At 36.2% G+C, this 18,315-nt stretch overlaps 1 protein-coding gene across 10 annotated transcripts in view; it reads left to right on the forward strand.

Annotated features, from left to right (window-relative positions):
- The window catches only part of PREX2 (phosphatidylinositol-3,4,5-trisphosphate dependent Rac exchange factor 2), a 287,172-nt gene that overhangs the window by 140,220 nt on the left and 128,637 nt on the right, over positions 1-18,315 (forward strand). For 6 of the 10 annotated variants that reach the window (XM_082433590.1, XM_082433589.1, XM_082433581.1 and 3 more), the window contains 7 exons: positions 193-268; positions 4,015-4,087; positions 6,553-6,695; positions 6,858-6,950; positions 8,637-8,785; positions 13,230-13,315; positions 18,156-18,313. In XM_082433590.1, coding sequence (XP_082289716.1) covers positions 193-268; positions 4,015-4,087; positions 6,553-6,695; positions 6,858-6,950; positions 8,637-8,785; positions 13,230-13,315; positions 18,156-18,313 — 778 coding nt within the window. Of the gene's footprint in view, positions 1-192; positions 269-3,996; positions 4,088-6,552; positions 6,696-6,857; positions 6,951-8,636; positions 8,786-13,229; positions 13,316-18,155; positions 18,314-18,315 lie in introns of those variants that run through there. The other 4 variants (XM_082433585.1, XM_082433588.1, XM_082433582.1 and 1 more) reach the window with 3 other exon arrangements.

Here is an 18,315-nt window from a genome sequence, read left to right on the forward strand (position 1 = left end):
CTGGTGTGAGCTGGTGAAGGGAGTTTTCAGGTGTGTACACCTTGTAAAGCTGTCTTCTTTACACATAAGTGGGACAGTCGATTCAAATTACATTGAGTAAACTTCTCTGTTGCACACTGATACGAAATGAAATGGTTCCTTGTGCTTACTTATCCTCTTGCTTAATGTTTTTGCTTTCTCCTTCCTTTATAGAGATAAAGATTACCACTTAAGAACCTACAAATCTGTGGTTATGGCCAACAAGCTGATAGACTGGTTAATTGCACAGGTAAATAGACAAAGAGAAGTTGCTGAGTTACATTCATTGCTGCTTTAGACTTTGAGGTGATTTAGGTACTTTTTAGAACTCCCCACTTGCCAATGAGACAGTGAAATAACTTGACCAAGTTCATACAGCTAAAATGAAGCAGAGTTAGGATTTGAACCTGGATCATCTGACTTCAGAGTCCCAGACTTAATTTTTATGCGATATTGTCTTTCAAGAGGAAGGTGTTTCTTGATTCAAAAATATCACCTGAGATCCATCAAAAAAATCAAGTATAATTTAAATAAATGTGCATGTACTAAAATTACTTGTATGTTTTGTTCACTGATTTGTTTTAAGGCATCTGGTTTTTAGCCCTAGCAGGTTATTCTAATCTCCCTGTGCCTTCTTCTCTGTTAGATTATAATTGTGTTTTGCTAATATGAGCTTTGGTATCCATCTGCATGCACTATAAATAGGAGAGTACAAAATTTGTTGTGATTGTTGTTCTGCTTCTTAGAATGTGGGAGCTGATAACTGGTATTGAGAAAATGTTATTTGCAACTCAAGGCATTTAGCCCATCGTAATACATATTCAAATATAAATTTATTTAAATGTTTTTTGTACTAGATCAACTAACTAATAAATAGTCAAATGTTTTCCAGGGATTAAAGAAAAGGCTAAGAAAACTGATATCCACTTTGACAGAACTTACTATTTTGAGAAAGGAGATATTGCTTGGTTGAAATGTTGTCATTACATTTGGATATTTGAGTCAATTTACTTTTCTGTTATTGAAGAAATTAGCCTACCTCCTTTGTTGCAAGTAGATAATAACATTTGATGCTCAGTCATAGAAATGTTTATTTTTTGTTTCAAATATTAACATTTAATTCACATTTGATTCATCTGTGCACATACATTTTGAGATTTTTATTTTTAATATTAACTTCTACACTATCCAAGACCACCTATTTTTGCATTTTATGGCACTTAGATTTATTTTATCTAGAAATCAAGATCTTAGATTAAACCAAACAGTTCTTTTTCGATAAAACCCAAATTCCTATGTCCAGTGGGTTTACTAGTGTGAGAGCCTTTTATAACACTATGGTCAGTGTGTGTCATTGGGATTGGCTCTATATTTGGTAACAGAGTTGGAATTTCACCTAGAAATTAAACTGTTACAGAATTCACATGAATTCTTGTACTATATGTTGATTATATGGGAAAACTGAAGAAAGTTTTTTTGAAGCAAAAGCTGATGTTGAATAAATATTTAAAGTTCTGACTCAGGAAGTCAGTTATCAACTTTTTTTTTTTTTTTTTTTCCTTTTTGGCACTTTTACTTTCCAAGTGTGAATATTAGAAGACTAAAATAAGTTGCTCAAAAAACGGACCAAGTTGCAATTCTTTTTTTTCTTCACGTTTTCTTAGTGGTCTGTTAGGACAACGTCTGTAGAAATTGTATGTAATAGAAATTGAAATGGACTGGGGATTCAGGTAATCTGGTGTCTGATGACAGTTCTGCTGATAAGCAGTTATGCAAACTTCGTTGAGTCACTTAATCTCTCTAGATTTTTTTTTTCACAACTGTTTTCTGCTTACTGGACTAGCTGTATATGTCAGCTCTTCTCTGTCACTTAAGCTTTATGATTCTGATAGTGTAAAACGTATCCAAATGTACGTTTCAGACCTGATTAACTCTAGCTTCAGATTAGGACAATATGGGCTGGCTGTGAAAAGAAAGACATGGTGATGGAATGATAAGAGAAGGATAAGTTACAGTTCTTAATCTAAGATGAAAAAGAGAGTTTTTAAAAGTAAGGGTCTCTTTCCACCAAGGCTCTCAAGTGATAATAAAACTTAATTTCTAGCATTGACCGGTACACTGAGTTGACTTGGAGAGCTTAAGGGGACCAAATAGAGAACTGACGCCAGTGTGATAGTCTATATGTTGTTTGGAGTATAGTCTAGATCTGACAGCTTTTGGATGATGGTACTTATCATATACCATATTTTAAGTGACTAAATTCTTCACCAGATTTGAATTGCTAGAGGGCAGGGAAGTATTTTTTGTTTGAGTGCTTTACTGTCTGTAGCACTTGGCACACTTTGTGGCAGAAAAAAAAATCTTTTGAGTGAATTCATAAAAGTTACTTAACAGCTATATTTTGCAAAGGGCACAGATGCGTTGTCCAAAGATACAGATTATAAATGTCTTGTTAGTTAACAGGAGGATTAGTGAGGGGTGGAGTTGTCACAGCATGAGGTGGCACTTGTTTTGGTCCTTGATAGACAGATAGGTAGAATTTAAATGTGTGAAGGGTTACAGTTGGGGGGGTCAACTTGACAAGAGCGAAGGTGACCCCACCTTTGGAAAATGAGGCTGGAGGGGTAGAATGAAGTTAGGATTATGGGAGGCCTGGAAAGCCCAACAGAAAATTTTGATATTTTACGATTATTAAAAAAGAGAGTCAGTTTAAAGTTTTGGAACATGATATTCCTGTGTAAGAAAGTTTAATTCTATAAAGGCAATAAGTTAGAGAAAGTACAGGAAAAAATTATGGCAATTTAGAAGTGAAATGAAGAAACACTGGGTTAGGGTGTTGAGATAGAAATGAAATAGAAGCCAGAGAGAAGAGAGGATGGATTTGGTAGAGTATTGTACCTAAGAGCTAAAACATAGGACTAGGAAAAATGAGATAATATGTAAGAAAGCACTTCTTAAACTGTAAAACATACAACTGTCATGACATATAGACACACATACATACATATACACATATATATTCATATGCAGTCGGCCCTCTTGGGATCTACGAGGGATTGGTTCCAGGACCCCTGAAGATACCAAAATCCACAGATGCTCAAGTCCCTTACATAAAATAGAGTAGTATTTGCAAATAACCTCCCATGTACTTTAAATAATCTCAAGATTACTTATAATACCTGATGTAATGTAAATGCTATGTAAACAGTGTCTGGTCCTGCAATTCAAGCTTTGCTTTTTGGAACTTTCTGGATTTTTTTTCTGTGAATAATTTTGATCCGTGGTTGGTTGAATCTTCAGATGCTGAACCCGTGGTGACGGAGGGCAGACTGTATATGAATTCATACTTAAATGAATAAAATAGATGTTTTCTAGATAAAAATCATAACAAAAGTTTGCATTGGGCTTTCTTTTGGGGATCAGTTATATGAGCTGATTTTTTTTTTGGCAAGATAGAGAAAGAGAAGCTTGCATTTGCTGACTTCACTGAACAACACACTCTTAGGGTCTTATGAGTCACCCTAGATTAGTAGGTTTTTTGGGGGGTACTTAAAGAGCAAGGCCATTTTGTGGAAGGGAGGTGATAGCTGAGATCACGCATAATAATTTTTACTTAGCAAGTTTTATTTAGTGAGTTTTCAATAAGTAGGATATTTCCTTGATACATAATTGCGATATAAGATCAAAGAAATAAGAGAAAGGAATCATTTGTGGTAGCAATAAATTTTAGTTACCTATGTATTTTCCTTTTAAATAAGACATGATTTTTCTCAAGAAGTATGAAATCTTTATTTTTTATGTAATGTCAGAAGAAGATATTTTCATAATCAAGTGAATGTTTTATAACCCTTAGATGGATCGTGGCCTTATGAAAGCAGCGTCTGTCCTAATGTATGAATGGCTTTGTCAGTACAGTGCTGAAATGTCAAATGTAGTTAAGATGCAGCAAAATCTTCAGTTGCCTATTAACTTGTACAGGGCTTTTGTGGTTAACAGGGGGATTGCCGCACCAGAGAAGAGGCAATGATATTTGGCGTTGGACTCTGTGACAATGGATTTATGCACCATGGTAGGGATTGTTATTGTGGAAGCTTACAGATGTATTTCACTGTTCTGTTTTGTTAGGACACTGGGAGCGTCTCAGTGTTCCAGGGAAGCCATCTAGAGACAAACCAGCAAGACTGTCTGGGTCTTGCCATGTGTCCTTGTTGGTTCACCACATCTGCATTCAGTGTCACTTTGGTGCCTTTGCTGTGTCTAACGACTATTATCTACCAGTTGCCATGACTTCTTTTCTGTTTTGCTAGACTGATTCCAAAAAAGCAACAGCTTGAACTAGAAGTTTCTAAAAAAAAAAAAAAAAAAAAAGCTGATATATCTCTTTGAAACTATTTTAGGTCAGACCCATGTTTTTTTTTAATGCCAGTATATATTAAAATGATTAAATGAGAGCATTTAATCTGAACATTTATTGTCATTTTTAGAAAAATGCTTTCAAAATTATCTCAGAGAACAAAATTATAAATCTCAAAAAACTCTGTTTCTTTTTGGCTACTAATTAAAGATTGAATTTCTTTCTTGTTTGATGACTTCATTTCCCTTAAATTTATAAAAATAATGAGACTTAGTTTTCCCTCTCTATTCATACCATCTTATAGATTCCATAAACCCAAACAATCTCTTTTCATTGTTAATATTTGCATATGTGTATATTTGATAGCTCTTGTACCTATTTGTCAATTACACTCAGAAAGTTGTTACCTTTTTCCAAAGAAAAGAAGTACAGCAAAAGTTACAGTGATTTTGAGAGCATCCTTGGTTATCGTATATTCCTTTGGGAATTCCATTACATTTTAGTATCTCTGGACCACTGTATGAGTTGATAGGGGAAATATCGGTCTTTGAAGAGGCAACAATGGAATGGAAGGAATGACATCATTATAGGGGATTAAAACTATAATATCAACCTTCAAAGGTTTTGATTATTTTTCTCTTTAAAGTGTCCACAAGCAGCAATTTTATCTAAGTATTTATTTTAAAATATTGAGTTACAATAAAGGTTTTCCCTACAAAAGTCTCTGTCAATAAAGCACAGCTAGTTCCGTTCATGCCTGGCCCTATTGATGTTCTCTCTCCCTGCCTTTAGACTGACTATTTGGTGGAGGAAAACAGTAGTAGCAGAAACACCATGTGAGTTTTGGGAAACTACTTAGGTCATGTAGGCAAGACCTAACTCGATCTCAATTATATTCTCATTTCTCTTGTCAGCTACAACTTGTGTTACCTTTTAATTTGTGGTTGGTAGTTTCATTTGTTAACTCACGTTGTCAACCAGGCCTCCATTCAAAGGTCAATTTGTACATACAACTAGTCAACAATTGTGATTTGGACCTCTGTTAAAATAATGAAATAAAAGAGCTGTCATTTTTGGTTGCCTACTATAAGCCAAGTTATTTACACTTATTACCTCATTTTAGTTGTGTCCAACATTATGAAGAAGGTTTTATTGCCTGCATTTTACAGGTGAGGAAACTGAAGTTCAAGGAGTTTAAGTAACTTTCCTAGTGTTGCACCCAGAATCAGTCCCAGACCTGGAATTTGAGCTCCCGGTCTGTCTTATGATAAAGCCTAACATTCTACTGTGCCCTGGGACTGCAGATCTTAGATCCCTGACTCAGTGAATCAACCTGTCTCAACAAGTAAGCTTCAGGGTAAAAGGGTAGATAAGCAGAAATAGAGATTTCTCTTTTAAGACACTTTGACAGTTGTCAGGGCCTCACTGAGTACAAATTCTTTCTGTTAGTATTTAGCTTTATTTTTAAAAAGGCTAACAAAACATATACCTTATGTCATGAGAGCGTGCCAGGAAGCTTAGGGACTTTGGGGGGAAATATTAATGTTCAGATAAAAGGGAAAAAACTGACCTTTGCAGAAATAAGTTTATTTGAGAATAATGTTTTTACAGAAAAGAACTAGGCATTAGTGGGAACTAAAATCACTTTTCGCCCAGAAGACATCTTTCTGGTTTGAAGGGTTGGCATAAAAGCGACCACAGTGGGAATTGGTGACACACATAAGGGCAACAGTTAACCCATTTGAATTTTCCCATAATTGTGCAGGATATTAAAAACAGAAATGTTTTTGTGTTTTTACTTAAAATGTTTACTACAAATTCGAAACACTGTAGGTTTCTCTGTTTTGAATTGCATACATTTTTTGATTCAATGTAATCTTTGACTTAAAGTTGGGTTTTAATCTGGAAAGGTGGCAGACTTGGTTAAGAAAAAAAAAGTTAACAAGAAAAAAATATTACTTATTTTAAAAATTCAAAATTCTTTAGGTAATAGTAATTTAAAGGAAACATTGGCTTGAAATTATAGAAATGAATAAAAAAGGGTTATTGGGATATTTGTAAATGTAACGTGTTCTAGGTAATGGGACAGGGTATTAATTTACTGAAGGGTCTGTCAGTATGGAAACTGAGGTCAATTTGGGGGTAATTGAAACAGTTTGAATCTCTCTCTGTTTCCATAGTCCTTGAAAAAAGTGAATTCAAAGATGAACCCTTACTTTTCCGCTTTTTTGCTGATGAGGAAATGGAAGGATCAAATATGAAACATCGACTGATGAAACATGATTTAAAAGTTGTAGAAAATGTTATAGCCAAATCATTATTGGTAAGTTTATTACTGTGCTATGCAAGTTTTCTTCTTGATTAGACATTAACAGGAGATTACATAAACATGTTTGACAGTAATGCGACATATTATTTCATTCTGTTTGATTTGTAAGTTTTTTCATAGTTGTTTTATTAATAATGTTAATATTTTGCATTTCAGATTAAATCCAATGAAGGCAGCTATGGTTTTGGGTTAGAAGACAAAAATAAAGTTCCAATAATAAAGTTGGTAGAAAAGGGGTCTAATGCTGAGGTAATGTAAATTAGCATTTTTATTTAACTTTGTCCGTGACATACAAACATAAAAGTTTTAAACAAAGTGAAATCAGCCTTTAAGTATCTTTATGGAAAATAATGTTTCTGAATAATCTTATTCTGAGGTTCTTTTAAATACTGTTGGGATTTGTGACAGAGGATGTCTGGGTACTTAAGGATAGTGGGGGGAGGTATTGTAGAGATCTACAGCTTGAACTGTTGACCTCCTAGGAGTCCAGGTGGCTTATTCCATGTCCGATTCTAGCCTGCAACCCTGTGGAGACTGCATAGAGTGGGACTGTATTGTGTATGTCACATGATTCTTCCATTAAATGTAGGGCTGTATCTTCTATTTTCCTATCACTTTTGATTGTCTTATTTAAGTACAATTTCCAGCAGTAAAGCACATGCTTTGATTTATTTTCTCATTGGGTTAATGTCGATAAATGTGATTAATGTACTCTCACCTTACCAGACTTTTAAACAAAGGAATCTCCTGATCATTCATTCATTCAGAAATATTTGTTTAGTGCCTGTTATGTGATTAGCAGTGTTCTAGGCTCTGGTAATACAGCAGTGAACAAAACAAAGTTCTCTGCCCTCATGGAATATACCTTCTAATGTTATATCCCAAGTATGTCAGGTTTAAAGTATTCCTACCTCTGCCTGGCTTATAAAATGCTTAATCCTCAAGCAAATGTCTCAATATATAAATTTTTAATAAAGAATGAGAAAATGAATGAAGCATGGCTTTTAACTTTGAACCTATTTAAAGTTAGTAGCAAACTGTCACTTAACCCTATTTGCTGACGCCCAAGGTCTCTGTCTTTTACCAACCTCATGCAAGACAGAGCTTTATGTACAGCATATTAATTTCAAACAAAATAACTCTGCTCAGCTCATACTCTGTTGGTGGGCCTGGCCAACAAATGACTATTTTTATTATTTTCTATGATGAGGAAATGTTTTCCCCGGTCATTTTCAGAGGGTGTTCTTGGAGCCCAGCTTCATCTGACTCTGCCACCAATAAAATGCCCTCTTCTGGGTTTTCATCATTTGGCTGGTAACCAAAACAGTGTATAGTTTATAGGCAGTAGGGTTGGTTAAGAAGATTGGCCTGGTTGGCATGGAGAGATAATGTCTTCCATGTCATCGTTCCAGCATCTTGTGATCTGTGCCTGTTGGAGCTCTTCCTTGGTTCCAGGCCATTTCTCTCTCCTGCCCTGTGGTCCCCTAAGCTATGTCAGGCTAGAGATGTATATTTGGTTGTTATCCGTGTCTATACAGAGGTTGAAACTCTCTCAGTTATTTGGCTATAGATGGAAAACACAGGCAAAAAAATTAACCTGGGGTTTGACTGTCGTTAAAAGGATGAAATAAGAAGAACTATAAAATATAACAGAACAAACGGGTTACAGGAGAAGTACAGTGTTAAGTCCTGGAGGGAGGGAGGAGAATTTCAGTAGAGATGGGTGATCAAATTTAAAACTAGGTCAAAGAGAATAACTGTGTTATCTCTTCCACAGTTCTGTATTGTGACATTGTGTGAAAACATTGCAGATGTGTTAAAATGTCAAAATCTCTAAGTTCTAGACCTTTTCAGATTCTAATTCTGTGAAAAAATAGGTTTCTTATTAAAATAAAATTTATTATTATTATTTTTTTTTTGCTATTTCTCTCCTAGATGGCTGGCATGGAAGTTGGGAAGAAGATTTTTGCTATTAATGGTGACCTAGTTTTTATGAGACCTTTCAATGAAGTGGATTGCTTCCTGAAATCATGCTTAAATAGCAGAAAACCTCTAAGAGTTCTTGTGAGCACAAAGCCAAGAGAGTAAGTTGTATAATTTATGTGCGATTTTAAAAAAAAATTAGACATAGGTGAGTAAAATAGAAAAGTTGACGGAGTAAACATCTGGAATTAAGCATCTCACTGCTTGGCACATTTAAACGTCACCAACATCACTGATACTGGTCTGTAGATAATGGGAAAAAATACGTTGCTTATGATGGTTAAATGCTTGCTACTTAAATCAGGTAGTTTCAACAGAATAATATTTTCCTTTTGATGCCCCAGTTTTTCTGGTCTGGGTTGGGTTGAGTTTGATTATGAGTGAAGAAAACTAGTAGAACACTTGGCAATGAAAACTTTATTCCGCCATGTTCAGCTCTAAGAATTTCAGGGACTATGAGTTGATTAGATACCATTTGTGATTAAATGTTCATAGGAGATGGCATCAAACCTGGGTGACAGACACTTCCGTGCTTTCATGTACTTAGTAATATGTCCATTATTTTAAAAAAATATGTATGTCTGTCTACCTATGATTAGAAAAAAAACTTATGTTTATTATAGAAAAGTCAGAGAGTACAGGTTTTTCTAAAGGAAGACATTTTCTTATAATCATATTATCCATAAATGACCTTTGTTATTTTTTTGAAATTCAGTGCTAGTTGATTTTTCGAAGTATTGACACGTACATACAATCACGTATTTATAAAATGGGAACATGATTAATGATCTGGGGGGGTTTTTTGAAAAAAATTAACAAGATATTATGGATATACTTGGAAAACATTAGCTTTTTGTCTGCAAATCATTGATGGTCTCGTGTTCCTGTATTAGATTTCCATGATTTGTTTAACTAATTAATCGAGAGAATGTATATAAGGTGCTTAGCATAATGTCTTAATGTACTATGATTATATCAATATTACTATCTAAAATTGAAGTCTATTATTTTAATAGTAATAAGCAACTTCATTAATTTGAAGATAAATGAAGGTTACCACTTCCGAAACACAAAGGTTTATTTTAACTACTTATGAAAATATTCTAAGTATATATGGTATAGTATTCTTCCCTACCTTAATATATATTTTCAGCAATAGCTGGGTCCATCACTTATCTTAAGAGTTAAAGTGCAGTGTAATGGGCTAGATTCTGCAGTGTCATCAAGGTAGAGGCTTTAGCTTCTACCCACAGCTTACCAAGGGGTCTGAAGGAGTGAGAGTGACTCATTAAAGTTAGTAATTTAGGAAGACTTTGAGATACAAGGCAGCAAATAACCATGACAGTGTCTTCGCTCTAAACCTAATTATGATCTATTAGTCACCCTTTATCCAACCCTGTCTAGGATGAGGCTTATCTAGTTGCCTACCTCTGGACAATTTGAGGCCATTTAAAAGGAAAAGGACAGACTGGAAAGGACTAAGGCAGTAGTATTCCAAAGCAATCATTAGTAAACTAAAGGCCCTCTCCATGGCCCCTTGCCCCCTCATTTAACCCGGCAAATACTTTTCACTGATCATGGACATTTCAAGTTAGAGGACTTTGAAGTCATCAGCTTCAATACTGAATAGAAAGGGGCAGATCCTCAGTTCTAGAATTAATTGCTAGATGAGCAGGGTTGGAACCTGGGTCTTTTGACTCTTCCCTCCGTGTTTGCTGCACAGTATCTGAAACCCGATATTTCCCGTCCAGGTTCAAGCCTCTCTTTCACCATTTGCTTGCTTATTGTGTTGCTTCAACAAACTCATCCATAAAAAATGGGGATAATAAGAGTGCTTATGTCACAGAGGTGCTAAGAACATTAAACAAATCTAGGTTTGCTGGGACGAAGTGAGAGAGTGGCATGGACATATATACACTACCAAATGTAAAACAGATAGCTAGTGGGAAGCAGCTGCATAGCACAGGGAGACCAGCTCGGTGCTTTGTGACCACCTAGAGGGGTGGGATAGGGAGGGTGGGAGGGAGATGCAATAGGGAGGAGATATGGGGATATATGTATATGTATAGCTGATTCACTTTGTTATACAGAAGAAACTAAGACACCAATGTAAAAGCAATTATATTCCAATAAAGATGTTAAAAAAATAAATAAATAAAAATAAATAAAATGTATTGGGCACCTATGAGGTGCTGGGTACATTATGAAAGGTAGCATTAAATAAGGAAAAAAAAAAAAAAAGAAGAACCTATTCATGTGTTCTGCATGTAGTATGTATTCCAGTGATGTTATCTGTGATGCTTATCTATTCTCTCATTTTATTTTTTTTTCACTGCTTCTTTCAAGAGCACATTTTATATTTTATTTCAAAACTGTTTTGAGGATGGAGTACTCAATTTTTTCCTTTTTATTTTTAGTTTGTCTGAAGTATTATAACCTTTCCTTTCATATGTCCTTATTCTAACATATGATTCCTATAAATCATTTTCATATTTTCTTATAATAGCTACTTATAATTTATGTAGTATCCTGTTTGGGGGGAAAAAGGCAAAAATACGACGGGTATATACAACAGAATTTTTCTTTTGAACCTAGCTGTATTTTACACTTGATAACATCAAGGAAATTTTCAGAAGTCTTTGTAGCAGATAATTTAGTGCACTTATTTTCCTACAGGAAATGAGCATTCCTCTTGTATAAATTTAATTCTTCTTTTAATCGTATAGTGGTCCCAGCAGGGGAACATGTTTTCCAAAGGTCGTTTTATGAAGAGAGCCCAGTATTATGAACAAAATGCATCTCACGGTGCTCTGTATAAATTTTGTTAAGAAAAAATATCATCATCTTCTTGAAGATTAGAGTAAGATCAACCTTGCTTAGCAATATAAGAAAGATAGAAGACCTTACTCAGAAAGAGTTTTGAGAGTTCACTATGAATTTTTCACAGTTCAAAAGCAACAATAATTCACCATGGCCAGAAAGCTCCAAGTTATTTCAGCAAAAGTGAACTCTCATTCGTAACATAGAGAAGCATGAGCTACCTCTATTTTTGGTTTCATGCTCAGAAGATGTATTTATTCCCTTTCTTTTCCTCAGTCAGTTCTATCTTCCATCTTCCAGTGTACCTTTGACACACAGTAGTGCCAAGGTGATGTTCAAAGGAAGCAGATACAGCCTTATCCATCAAAGTGTTTAATTAAGGATACAGGATGAATTAGTTCCGTGACCTCTGTGCCACCAATATGCAGATCAGTTCATAGTGTGTCACCTAATTTATAATAACATTTTCAGGCTCCCCTAGAACAGACAATTTGCATTTCTATCACGGAATGCCCGGATGCCTGCCAGGGTTATATTTTAAATTGCGGGGCCAGCCTCTGCGTTCAGCCCTAAGGGCAGTGTATGGCTTTCTCGAGTTTTCTAGATACGGTGTTGCTCTTTCATAGACTGCAAATAAGTGCTGTTGTACCTAACTTCTGATTCTGTCTAATGTGCCCTTGAAGTGCTGCCAACTTTTATTTCATGATTAATTCATCATCTTTCGGAAAACACTTTTGTTTCTGGGGCATCAAGGGCCATCCATCAAAATTTATTGGGTTGTATTCATTTGTCTTTGCTCTCTCTGGCAATTTGTTTAAACTCATTTTTATTGTTATGATGTTCCGTCTTGTCTCGTGTTCTCTGCTTTTCATTGTTGCTTTCTGATTTCGGCCTTCCTTCCGTGGAGTAGATCGTTTATTACTACCAGTGGGACATCCCTCCCTGGTTTGCCATGACGGCTGACTCAAGATCTCCATCTCTTCATCTTCTTTTCCATGTGGATTCATTAAAAATACAGCTTTTCTTACTCTCGTTTACCTTTTGGTGTGTTATCCTTTTAAAATTCCACTGAATAAACACAAAAGTTAATCATACTTGTTAAATTCTTTTGATACTGTGTTTGACAGATCTGTTCTTAAAAACCAGCTCTTTATTGTTGCTTTTTGCTGAAGTTCCCAACAGGTAGAAACATGTGAACCCTGTGTTTCTTTTATATTAATTTTAATGATGAGATTTCGCAGTGTACTGATAACCTTCTTTGTCAGAGTAAACTAAGGAGAGAAGCTTCCATTTTACTAAGTAGTTACATAGTTCACAGCAGGGCAGTTTACCAAAGCTTTCTCTTTTCATCTCCACTGACACCCTGCAAAGTAATGTTAACATCATCAGTTTTCCGTGGAAACTGGCTCAGTTAAGGAGTTCATCCAAGTTATCCGACTATGAAGTGACTAAATCAAGATTCAAAGCGAGGTTTGTCTGACCCCAGCGCCTGTTCCTTGTTCAGGATGTTCTACACAACGATTGTGTTCCGTGGAGGAGCTCAGGGTGACGTGCCTGCTCTGGGGCCCCGGAAGGGCGCCCACCATGCTTGTCCAGCCCAGTGTCTTTCACACGGGAGACTATGATACGCATTTACTGAAGGACTGAATAAAGGTGTGGACAACTACTGTTTCAACCAACTGTGGCATTTTAAAATCATCTTACCTTATTTTTGATTGGCTTTAGGACAGTGAAAATCCCAGATTCAGCGGAGGGACTTGGCTTCCAGATCCGAGGATATGGCCCTTCGGTGGTGCATGCGGTGGGAAGAGGTGAGAAGTCCATCCTGTGTGGTGACCAGCTCGCCAGCAGGTTTGGGTACTCCTTGCTGAACAACAGTATCTTTAAAAGTGCATAATCATGTTGCTGTGAATTTTCTCACTGGTATTTCTACTGTATTAGCTCAATGGTAGTATATTCCTAAAGCAATATTTTCAAAAAGACTCTTCAGATTGTAAGACATATTTATCATTGTTAAAAATTCATAAGAGAATGATGCTTCCCAATCTCACTTTTCTGCATGCTTTAGTTTAATCAAAGGATACAATGACTTTAAGGTTTTGTATTTTTCTCTGACAGCAAATTATTATATTTTTGTCAGCAATTCAAAGATGTGAGTGTTTGGGCTTAAGAATGATCTGTTTGCTTTACATAATGTCTGTTGCTATATGATTACTTTATTACTTTATTCTCATAAGCCATGCATTTTATAAAGCATAAAATGCATTTTAAATTAAATAATGTATGTGACCCAAAACTTATGTTTATATTTTATTCTCTTTTTGTTTGATAGGCAAATCAGCCTTTGATATCTCTTGTTAACATATGTACTTTTAAATTTTATGCTAACACTAATGTGATTTAAGGGAATAACTGTTAGATCCCACGTTGCTGACCATAGTAAGTAAATTGCTGCTGTAGCAAGAAGGACCTATCTAAGCGTACGAAGCCATGTGTTTATCTTAACAAGAGACATGCATGCTTTTCATTACTAAGATATGTGAACTGCAGAGCATCTTAACATGATCACTCCAATATTAGACTGGAAAATTTTGAGAGGACATTGCTATCAGAATCAAATTAATCAAGAATATACTAGCTAGACCCCTATTAGATTATAAAATTGCTTTCATTCGTATATGTATGATAAAAATTAATCTTATTTCAAAACTTGTCTTTTCACTCAGAATTTTAAAACACATAGATTAATAGACATTTAAAATGTTTCCAGTAACTCATTAAAATTATAAAACTGAAATGGGATTCATTGCATACCGAAATGGGATATTTGATATATCAAATGTCTCCTTCATTTTCACGAAACCAAAAAGGAGCCAGTCACATTATTGATACTATGAAATAACTGAAAACCTAAGTGAATCGAACTGTGTCTGTTTCCCTATTACAGTATCTTTTAAAGAGCAGGGTTGTATTTTGGGAACTTAGTCATAGGGTAGGGCCAGTTCTGGTTACTATGCTTTTTGCTTCTGAAGAGTAAAAGAAAGACTCAATGTGCTTTTCCTTTCGAGTGTATATTAAATATGGTATTAGTCTGTGGTTTCCTTTTGTGCTGTAATTTTGCCGTAAGAAAAAGAAACTTCTTTCCCATTTTTCTTCTTCAGCCCTTTCCCATGGTCACACACTAGAGCATATCAATAATTGGACTTTCACCTGTGGAATCTACAATTCTAATATGCCAATTTCTGACTACAGTCTCTTTTTTGGGTCTCTTATCTGGTTGCTTAAAAATTTGGTTGGTTCTTCAATAAAAAATGGTAAACAAAATTCCATTGGGACCTCCGATCTCGGGATCCTTCTCCTTTTCTCCTGGTTGATTATATCCCTCAAGGTGCCACGTCCTTCCTTAGCCAGCTTTATCCCCGCGGTGGGTCACTTCCATCACTCTTGTCAGCATTGTTACGGTCCTCTCATCCCTGTCTCTCAGGTGCGTACAGGGTCCTCTTGTGCTTATCCCTCAGGTGCATCCAGGCCACCTTATTTCAGCTTTGGATAAACCTAACTACATTCTTTGCTTTTTCTCCTGAGCAGCTAGGAAAAAACTATCATGGATATGGAATTAGTATCATCCCAATTCACTGTCTTGTCTTTTACTGAGCCCCTGTTACTTCTCAGCAGTGTTTTTATGTGTCTGATCAGCTGTCTCTTTTTCTGTTCATTATTACCTCCTGTCCCCCATGATGACTTCCTTTTTCACCTCACAGACATATTCAGGCTCCCAGGTATGAAGCCCTCCAAGTCCCCACACCCTTTTTTTGCACACGTTGTTGGCTGTTTTACCATCACCAATTTTTCTCCTAGTCTAGAGGAAGAGGCCTTCCATTTTCCTCTCTGGAGTTTAAGGTTAATATCTCTACAGATATTCTGGAGCCCACCCCTTCAGATACCTCCTCTGGGGTATTACACTGTCAGATATTCCCTTTCCAGAATTTTCAACCTTTCTCTTTACTGGATTACTATAGTAGAGGCTATAAACATGCTCAATTATTTCTCATTGAAATAAACAAAGAAACAAAACTGTCTTAAACTGAACAGCAAATACAAAACCTTCCCTCTTCCTTATTTTCCTGTCTAGATCCTTGCTACACAGAGTGTGGTTCACAGACCTACAACGTTGGCATCACCTGGCAGCTGGTTAGAAATGCAGAATCTCAGGCCCCATCTAAGACTTACTGAATCAGAGTCTGTATTTTAACAAGATCCCCAGGTGATCTGTATGCATGTAAAAGATTGAGACCCTCCGCTCTAGAGTAATGCTCTCAGAACTTATTTTTCTCATGCCAAACTTCCTGAAACGCTGGTCTTTATTTTGGCTGGCCCTTCCTCACTTCCTATTTGAATTTTAGCCCAGTGCTATAAACATCTCCTCCCACCTCCTACCCACGTCTCCAAGAGTAACCCATGTCTTATAAGAGTAATCATGGACTTAACTGGAAAATACAATGGACGTTGAGAGTTCTTGTCTTAAGTGAATATTCTGTTGCATTTGTTTAAACTGACTGCTCCCGTTGGCCTAAAACGTTCATTATCTTGATTTCTGAGATGGTACTTTTCAGATTTTTCTCCTACCCCTCCTCTGCCAACTCTTCATCTATTGACCCCTGAACTGTTGGCACTCTCTTCTCTTCTTTGCCTTCTTGCTCTCCATAAACAATCATATTGATCCTCCTTGCTGGGGATTTTGAAATCTCTTTCTCCCGCCCAGATCTCTTGAGTTCTATAGCCTAGATCTAATTGTTTATTAAACATCTCCACCTAAATGCCCCTTTGGCACCTTAAGAAACCCAGTATTATCTCCAACTGAACTTTTTTATCTATTCTCTGAAGCTGCTTTACCTTCTGTATTCTCTCTTTATTTAAATAACTCCATCTACTCAGCCACTGAGTCCGAAGGCACAGGAGTGATCCTGAGTGCACGCTAGAGACTTTCTGTCAACGCCATCATGAAACATCAAATACTTGATCTCGTTCTCCCCTTTATAACTAACGCTACCTTAATTCCATCCTGGGGATTTGCAGTGGATGCTTGCTGTGATTTTGATTTTTGACTTAAACTCCGATGATCCGTCCTGTGTTTGCGTAGGCGGGGGTTGGGGGCGATCTGCTTAAAATTCTTAAATGTTTTTCCTCTTGCGTGTATAGTAAGGTTCACACTCAGGACTTCACGCAAAGCGTGCAGAGACTGCACAACCTGCCTCTGCTTTGCTCTCCAGTCTCTCTCACCCACTTTCATTCTAAGCTCACACTGACTGCTCCTGTGGTCCCAGATGTCCAGGTTATTCTTGACTCAGTGCCTTTTTTCAGCCTCTTTTTTTTCTTCTTCTTTTTTTAAAAAAAAATTTTATTGGAGTATAGTTGATTTACAGTGTTGTGTTAGCTTCAGGTGTACAGCACAGTGAATCACTTATACATACATCCACTCTTTTTTAGATTCTTTTCCCATATAGGCCATTACAGAGGATTGAGTAGAGTTCCCTGGGCTATAGAGTCCCCTGTCCTTATTAGCTATCTATTTCATATATCGTAGTATGTATATGTCATTCCCAGTCTCCCAGCGTATCCCTCCTCCCCACCACCCCCTGGTTACCATAAGTTTGTTTTCTACATCTGTCACTCTATTTCTGTTTTGTAGATAAGTTCATTTGTACCCTTTTTTTTAGATTCTAGGCTGTTCTTTCTGCTGCAATTGTCCCTCCCTCCCTCAAGACTCAGCTCAATCCAGAAAAACCACTTAATATTTCTGGGAGTGAATTTTAGTGAGAAGAAATGTATACTCTCTTCTTGAATATAAATTATGTTCTTTAAGATGTTTAATAATTCCTTTGTGGGAGAAATTGCTTACAAAGAAAGGCTCTTCTAACATACTTATGATAAGTTTTATAATCATTGATGTTAATTATGTACATTGTATTTAGCAACGGTGCTTTGTAAATGTTGATTTGCTCAGAATATCAAATAGTAATGATTGGAAGGTTCTGAAAATCTTAACTCACTGGTTAGGATATGCCACTATATCTCTGCAAATAAATGATGGACAGTTGATGTTTTCTGATTAATTTTATTCTCCACAAATTGTCTGGTTCCTGACCCCTTTGTACGTATCCTGAACTCTTATTTTTCTTAGCAAATCCAGTCCACTCCTAGTTGCTAATTGACTTGATTTTTTTCCTTAAGAATTTCTTTTAATTGTTGGCATTTTAAAAACGAAAGTGAATACTGTTTAAATATTTAGAGATTTTTGTAGACTAAAGGAAGGTAAAAAGGCCTGTATTTCTGGCTTTCTCATTGTGCCATTATATATGCATATTTAGAAAATTAGATCGATTAGACATTTGAAAGGGAAAATAACTGATTAGCATTATAAAGGTCTCTTCACAATATCTCTTCAAACTAATTCTTCAGGGGGTGGGAAGATATTTGTTCAACACAGTTTGAATGGCCAGTTAAAAAGCAGGGACTTTTTGGGAGGGCATTGCTGTCAGAGCCAGATTCATCAAGAACATGCTAGCTAGATGTTTATCATAATTTAAAATTGCTTTCCTTACGGTATATGGGATAAAAATGAATCATATTCCTAAAATTCGTTTTTGGCAGTTTTCTCATTTGTATTTAAAGGAACTGTGGCTGCAGCCGCTGGTCTTCACCCTGGACAGTGTATCATCAAAGTGAATGGAATCAACGTCAGCAAAGAGACACACGCCAGTGTTATTGCCCATGTCACAGCCTGCAGGAAGTACAGGAGACCAACGAAGGT

This window comes from Balaenoptera physalus, assembly GCF_965194825.1.
Source record: "Balaenoptera physalus genome assembly, chromosome: 17".
Classification (NCBI taxonomy): domain Eukaryota; kingdom Metazoa; phylum Chordata; class Mammalia; order Artiodactyla; family Balaenopteridae; genus Balaenoptera; species Balaenoptera physalus.